Here is an 8,072-nt window from a genome sequence, read left to right as displayed (position 1 = left end):
CCCAATCTGATTGATCCAAAACCAATTCTGATAACGTATAAGGGTAAAATGATCCAAAACACTATTAAGAAAAAATTGTAAATCTGTCCGATCCAATCTGATCCCAACTGACATGGATCGATATCGGCTGAGACTAATTTTGGCACTAATTTTTGAAACTTTGGCTGGTACTATTTCGTCTTGAACGCTGATTCACACTACTCCATTGTCCCGTAATAAACATCTACAGTATTAAAGAAAGTGACCAGTGACGGGACTCAGTCCTGTCCCACTGTTTATTGGTACAACTAAAATTTTGATCGTTGTAGTAGACGTGTACAACACTGTCAAGCATCATTACATGGCAACAATTTCAGTTGGATTTGTGGAAGAAATTTCAGTTGGTGGCCATTGGACAAAAGATAGTATCTCTCCCATCATTGTTATATTTATTACAGGAGTTCTTAGAGACCTTTGGAAACTGGCAACCTCAAAAATGGTTTGTTTGATCTGCACTTCATGAATGAAGCATTGCTGAATCGGTTACAAGTTCCAAAAGTGACCTAGAGTAAGCTCTAGAGACCTAAGAAAGTCAAGTCTCCACTGGTGTGCTAACCCAGCTGGTCTTTCTTCTATTATCTTATCACAGTTTGGCCTCTAAGCCGTCAGATCTTGACTGTTTTTGTGTGTGTGGGTGTTGAGAGAGAGAGAGAGAGAGAGGAATATGAGACCATATATGAGCTAGATTCGGCCATGAACAACAAGCACAGTTTGAATTCAAACAAAGACAAGTAAATTTTCTGCAGACAAGAAAACTAGAAAGTCTTAAGTTTTTTTAGCGACTGAGGAGTTAAGGCAACATCACAGGCCTCATTAAGTCTCCCTGGTGATTCTAATAAGCCTCCACTGTGCAAGCTGGAATCTCAGCTGGTCAGCTCTTGCACCACAGCTCTGATTTCAGAGGCATTATCTTTACCTCCATGGGATTTTAGATATACACAATCTTGATGGGTCTTGAAGATTTATTATATTTAGCCTGTTTGGAGCTCTTGCTGCTTTTAATGGAATCTTTTAGCAGCTGAATTCGGAGAAACAATGCAAAAAAATTCTCTGCGGTGAGCAGTGAAGTGCAGTGAACATCCAACGGTTGAGAGTGCATGGCCAACCTTCTCAACCGTTGGATGCTCACTACACCTCATCACTCAATGTAAAGAATTTGGACTCAAAAACACCTCTCTGCATTATGCTTTACTTGTCTACTAGAATTGCACACGAGAAGCTTAGCCAAATATCTCCCAAGTCATGAGTTGAGTTAACTAGTTAATTAGCTCAGTACCCCTAGGACACAATCATCTCCCAACCACGAGAAAAAACCTATTTGCTCAAGGGAATAAGAATAGCCTTAGTTATTGGATTTATATTGGAACCCATGGCCAGTTAAACATACAAAACAACAAAAAAAAAGTGATTTTTTAAAGATTTGTACAATATAGAAGGAGCCCGGTGAATGTTCACGTGAGTGAATTGGGACTTCCAGTTCACTCACGCTATATGCTTGACATGTGTTAAGTTCATTCACGCTATAGAGCCCGGTGAATGTTCACGTGAGTGAACTGGGACTCCCAGTTCACTCAAGCTATATGCTTGAGACGTGTTAACTGGGACAACAGAGTTGTACATAGTTACTTAACTTGCCTAATATTATTAATACTTAAATAAATAAATAATAAGAATCCCAATATAAGCAGACTCCACCTTTGATTCCGCTGGAAAATCTCAATCCTCTCTCTCTCTCTCCTTGCTTCTTCTTCAACGCTGTGGAACAAGTATTATGATGATCAGAGTGGATATAGTAATTCCATTAAGAACAATGTCTGAATATCAAATGGATATGGAACACTTACCTCATTCCGAAGTCTAAATAGAACTAAACTAAGCATGGATAACTTGCTATTACGCCATGGAAGCATTATCTTCTTCTTCTTCTTCTTCTTCTTCTTCTTTTTTTTTGGAGTTGTAAAACATGAGAAGCTTGGTGTTTTGGTAGTTTAACGTTAAAGACCAGAAAGTGATCTTCCATATTGGAAAAAGTTCAACCTTTAATAAACAGTATGGTGTGGTTTTTTTTCATCAGATTAGTACCATTCTAAAAAATCATACCAAACAGCAAAAAGCATCTAGCTCTGCTTTCAGAAGCGAACCAGAGTAGTGCGTTAATGTGCGAATACCCGATCATGATCTTACAAGTCTACAACTCTCTTTACTGAGCGAAACTTTATCGTTACACTCGAAGACAACATTCGTGAGAAGTAATAAGTAGGCCCATGGCTGACTCATATACCTCCCCCTAACCTCCTTATTATCTAGTTTCAGGAAACAGTAGAAAGGGCATTGAAGAAAAAACAAGGGGAGAGAGAGAGAGAGAGAGGATTGAGATTTTCCAGCGGAATCAAAGGTGGAGTCCGCTTATATTGGGGTTCTTATTTTTGTATTAATTTAAGTATTAATAATATTAGACAAGGTGAGTAACCATTTACAACTCTGTTATTAGAGTTAACAAGCTTAACACATGTCAAGCATATAGCGTGAGTCACGTGAACATTCACTGGGCTCATATAGAAGAGGGGGGCGGGAAAGAAGGGACAACCAAGAGACTTTAACTCAAGAGCTACAAAGAGTGTGAGCTTTGGACACCATAACCTCACCAACTGCTTAGTACAGTTGTTGTTAACACCAAAAGTGATTGTCCACATGTGTGCATCAAATGATAATATGATGACAATAAGTAAGTGAATACATCAGAGAGAGAGAGAGAGAACATGTATCTAATTCTGCAATTTTATAAATATACCATTTAATTGAGAGGGCTTATCCATCTTTTAGAATCTGATCTCAAACAAAACCAAATCATAATGGAAGATATTTTGAACCAAGTTGCACAGAAAGACACAATACATCATTCATCATGCATGCACAAAAAGATTACTTAATTAACATCTCAACAAATACATGGAGGGTGAAAGGGCTTTGGAATTGCTAAGCTCACAGTCACAACATAGCCACTGTGATCCTTTAAGCATTAGAGAGAATTATAATCCATTAGAAAACATTCTTTTTTATTATAATCCCACATGTAATATTGATCAAATTGGAATGTGAAACAAACATGTCTGTCATGGAGGCATCACAGCAGTGACTGTCACCTAAGCAAAAGTCCTCTCCATATGTATTCACATACACCACAAGTTGAAGCCAAGCTATAGTTAGAAGCTGCTACTTATATGTCTGCCTTGTGGAACCATCTAAGAAATACTTTTTTTTATTATTTTTGGGTCTTCCAGTCCTCCTACTGTTTTTGTTTGTCTCTCAATACTCCGTTGCTTGGCACGGTTGCCGACAAGCCCAACTCCACCAAATCCCCCGCAGTCGCTTTCTTATCACCGTCCAGTGGTCATTACCGTCGAAGGATCACACAGAGACAGTGGGGCTGTCCGGATCAAATTGCACGCAGCGAGAGAGAGAGAGAGAGAGAGAGAGGGATCTCCCTCCTGCCGAGTCCGGATCAGCTTCCCACGGGGAAGATAGCCCGGCGTGCATCTGATGGCTGGAAACCTTCGGGTTTCGTGTTGGGGTGCAATCAACCAGCAAGTTTGGGCCGAGTGGAAGAGGATCTGAATCCCAAAGGATCTCATTGTCTAAAGGGAATCAAATGGGGTTTTTCTTTTTTTTTGGGGGGGGAGGTGGAGAGAGAGGATCTACCTCCAGCCAAGTCAGGAGAAGAATTATGCTTCCCCGCTTAGGATTGGATGCGCCGGATAGAGCCCAGTATGTATCTGATGGCTGGGAATCCCTTGAGATGCATGCGAGGTGCTGAGATGCATGCGTTCCACGAATGCAGTCAACCATCGAATGTGCGTTGACACACATGTGGGAGAGGTTAATCTGAATCCCATAGGATCCAATTGCCCAAAGGGACAAATTGCAAACACACTTACCAAAAAAAATTGCAGAAAGAGAGAGAGCTCCAAGGGAGAAGACTTATCCTCCCCACATAGGATCTCATTGTCCAAAGGGAATCAAATTGCACACATAGGGAGGGAGAGAGAGACTAGATCAGCTCCCTGCAGAGGAGAAGAATAATCCTCCCACAAACGATCTCTCTGCTCAAAGGTAACCAATTCATAAATAAAGTAATTAATGTATAATTATGACTTGTGAAACCCATGAACACTGAAATCTATGTGAGAGAGGTCAATCACAAGGGGCATGGAGAGAGAGAGAGAGAGAGAGATACAATATATGAGTCCATAGATATGCTAAGAGTAAGCCATAAATAAATTCCACAATTGGTAATAAATAAAGATACATGCAAATCTAGGGGAAACCAAGGACTAGATCTTTGAGTCAAATTTACCAAAACTTACACTGCACCAAAGTTTCTGATGACATCTACCTGAGGAGGCTCAGTAAATCTATAAAAGTTTTCAAGCAGCCCAGAAGAACTGAAGAAATCATCAAAGGGCTGATCAACCTCAATCAAAGTGTCATCATATCTCCCTGATGATGACTCCTGATGAAAGTCCCCAATCTGAGGGACTTGAGGCTCATAATCATCTCTAATCTTCATGACCTCATCAGTTACCTTCTGCTCAAGGCCATCAACCAAGAATCTTCCATTGTAACCACCCAAATCGGAATCTCTACCGGTGAGCTCTTGCACCAGAGCCCTGAACTCAGATGCACTTGTCTTCACCTTCATGGGGCTTGAGATGTAAACAACCTTGATGGGTTTTGATGGTTTCTTCTTTGATTTGAACTGTTTGGAGCTCTTGATGCTTTGATGAACAGTACTGACCTTATCCATGTCTTGTTTTACAGAAGGTTTTGGCTTTTCTCCTTTTTAAAGTGCCCTAAAGAAGCGATGGGCTTGTTTCCCTTCTTCGTTAGTGGGGATGGATCAGATTGTGAAGAGATTTTAATAGGCGTACGGAGGTGGGTTTTGCAGGTAAGGAAAGTCGTGGTTGATGATAGGAGCCAAGAAGGAGAGAGAGAGAGAGAGAAGAGAGAGAGAGAGAGAGAGGTTTTGGCTTTTATTATTTTTTCAATAATTTAGGTGACGTGGTTTCATGAAAAAGGCTCATTTTAGATGTGATGATGTCACACGTACTGCTTATGATGACGTCAAAAAACTAGACGTGGCATCTTCAAAGTGAGTTGGGCCCACTTGACTTGCTTCGTGATGATTCAGCATTCACCAATATGCTTCTAGACGGTGTTTATAGAGAGGGCTGGTGCAGGTCTGCCGGGGACCACACCTTGCTGTGTTGAACCATTCGCCCAATGTACCACGGAATCTAATTTTGGCACGTGTAAAAATAAATAAATAAAAATTGAAACCCTGAAACAATTGAATAGTAATACACGTAGAAGAAAGTGAATATTCACGCAGTTCGTGAATGTACATGAACATCTTGGTATGTGAATATAGTATCTATTAAATGAAAAGGAAGAAAATATATACTATATCCATAGACTAGGGTCATTCACATATGTGAATATTCCTTGCTCTCATAAACATAAGGGTGTCAATCCATACGGTATGTAATACCATATTGATTTAATGGGTATTTTGAGTTTCACGTGAATGGAAGCATCATTTTCTGTTCTCTATGTAAAGATGCAAAGATTGTGCAACCAAGAGCATTCGTTTTCCATAATTAAATTAGTATCCTAACTATGACATTGAATTAAGGTTCAAGTATACGGTGACTCCAACCCAGTATATACACTTCATTTTTTATACCTAATTTTCCTATCTTGACCCCGTCAATTCTTATTTGTATGGGTGTGATTGATGCTACTAATAATATATCTGGCTAAGCTACTTGCAATTTTAGTATTTCTCATTATATGCTAATTATATGATGACATGAAAAATAAGATGAAAACTATAGGAACTTTCTCTATAGTGTAAAGCGAGCAAAGGTGGAAGGATGGAGCCTGGGGAAATTTGGAGTGATTTGGTAGAACCAGACAATTTATTTTTGATAGTAGTACCACATCATGGCCTTAGAGTGCGATTCCTCTATTTATACTTTTTTGTTTATACCCCATTTTTATCTCAGGCCTGATAAAGAATTGGTACTTTCAATGCGTAGGATAGCACATATGACTATGACAAAACAAACTCAAATCTCAAGCTTCAGTTCAAACATCGACGTTTAAAGTTATCTTTCTAATTAATTGAAGTTTTTTTCTATTTTGATAAAAAAAAATTGTATACAAAATTAATCAACTCCAATACATGTTTTTGGAAATCAAGATCGATACTAGAAAATAATAATAAATAAATAAATAAATGGACAAAGAACCCAGTCCTATTGGCGCTAGAAACACCAGTTTGTGGGACAATGAGAGAGGGTGCAACATCTTTAGTGCTTTGGGCATGGGGGCAGCGTGGCCTTTTCATAGACCCTATCTTTGAATGTTTCTTACGCCAGAAAAATAAGGTATTTTTTTTCATTAAAAATGGGTTTTTTTTTTTTTTTTTTTCCTTTTTAATCAATGAAAGAAATAAGCATTAATATAAAAACCTGAGTATATTAATATCAACATTAGTGGTAAAGAAGTTAGATTTTTTGTTAATAGCCAAATGGGCCAACTATTCCATAAGAAAAACCACGTCGGCCTGAGCCAAAAAGAAATTAGGGAAAAAAGATTATCAGCATTTAAAAGAAAAAAAACTACTCTCTTTTTTCTCTCTTTCCTTCGATTAGTGCTCGTTCTCTTTTTTCTCTCCCCTACCTCACATCTCACCCATCTTTCTTTACGATGACCCAAAATGGCTAAATAAGATAACCATGAATGGTAATCTCCTTCAATCACCTTAGTCGAAACCCAATTTCTGGAGAAATTCCCTTTTAGCCTTTGATTCTTTTTTTTTTTTTTTTTTTCATTGGAACCCTTGATCCCAGGGCTGTTTGCATAGCGTGGTTTTGCGCGGTGGGATTATTGGTGCACTTTTCCAATAATCAAGGAATTCCGAAGTCGTTTATTTGTTGAGGTGAGATTTTGAACGACAACATCAACTTTTCTATCGGTCCACGTGGACTGTTCCTCTTACCCCACCCACTCACAAAGTCCAATTGATTTGGTGGGATCCCGTAGAATTTACAAAGGAAACTTATAATTGTTCTGCGGACATTTGAAATTCCATCTCATCTGCACCACTCCACGATCGCTAAAACCACCCCTGCCCCATCAACAAACCCTGTTCACGCAATTATCTTCACCAATCCCAAATCGTCCATCAGTTATGAACGAGCGAGCGAGAGAGAGAGAGAGAGAGAGAGCCACATGGAGAAGAACAGGGTAGTAATGTTTTCTATCAAAACCTATCATAAAAGAGAAGTGGAACACTATTAAGTTTGTCTCGAATTCTTTACCCATTTTGAAAAATGACCTACTTCGACATATTTTGATGGTAATCAAATGGAAAGTTTTTTGTGATCTTTGATGGAAGTAGGTATGGTTCAACCGGATTGATCGTGACCCAATGGGTTGACCCACGACTTAGAGTATATAATGTACTATCGTCTTGTTGAGTAAATCATTATAATTTATGGGGTTTTTGAGATAGGGTTTCAGGACGAGTTTTCTCGCCGCTGCTTGGATATAATTTCTCTTCTGCATAGTGAAACATCTTCTTCTTCCCCCGAGAACGTAGCACACCACATCAGTGTGTGAACCTCGTTAAATCTCTGTGTTATGCAATCTATCTTGGTTTATTTTCGTATTTCTTGGTGTTCACTCTAACAGACACCCTCCTCTATAAATAAGGCTCTACCCTCATTCCATAAATACATGACACAATATACACTCAAGATTGACTAGAAGCAAAATAACAAGAGCAATAGAGAATGAGAGTGAAGAGAGTAATAAGATTTGGAAAAATCCCATACCCATTTGTCTAGTCTTGTATTTTTTTTTTTGAAGTTAGAAAGGAAATTCATCAACAACCATAAAGGAAAAAATACATATCATCAGTACTTAGTTTTTTCAGTTCTAGCCCTCTTGACTAGCTAGTGAACCAC

At 38.8% G+C, this 8,072-nt stretch overlaps 1 protein-coding gene across 1 annotated transcript; it reads right to left on the bottom strand.

Annotated features, from left to right (window-relative positions):
- Positions 1 to 3,301: 3,301 nt before the first annotated feature.
- Positions 3,302 to 5,023, bottom strand: LOC122079139. The gene has a single exon (XM_042645396.1). The coding sequence runs from the start codon at positions 4,841 to 4,843 to the stop codon at positions 4,400 to 4,402; it is 444 nt and encodes a 147-aa protein (XP_042501330.1). The 5' UTR covers positions 4,844 to 5,023; the 3' UTR covers positions 3,302 to 4,399.
- Between the last annotated feature and the right edge of the window lie 3,049 nt (positions 5,024 to 8,072).

The sequence above is a fragment of the Macadamia integrifolia genome, chromosome 5 (assembly GCF_013358625.1).
Source record: "Macadamia integrifolia cultivar HAES 741 chromosome 5, SCU_Mint_v3, whole genome shotgun sequence".
Classification (NCBI taxonomy): domain Eukaryota; kingdom Viridiplantae; phylum Streptophyta; class Magnoliopsida; order Proteales; family Proteaceae; genus Macadamia; species Macadamia integrifolia.
Note: the sequence above shows the minus strand (reverse complement) of the source record. Positions and strands in the feature narration are given on the sequence as shown.

Coding starts and splice junctions, on each gene's coding strand:
- LOC122079139 (XM_042645396.1), bottom strand. CDS start 4,843: ATGGATAAGGTCAGTACTGTTCATCAAAGCATCAAGAGCTCCAAACAG.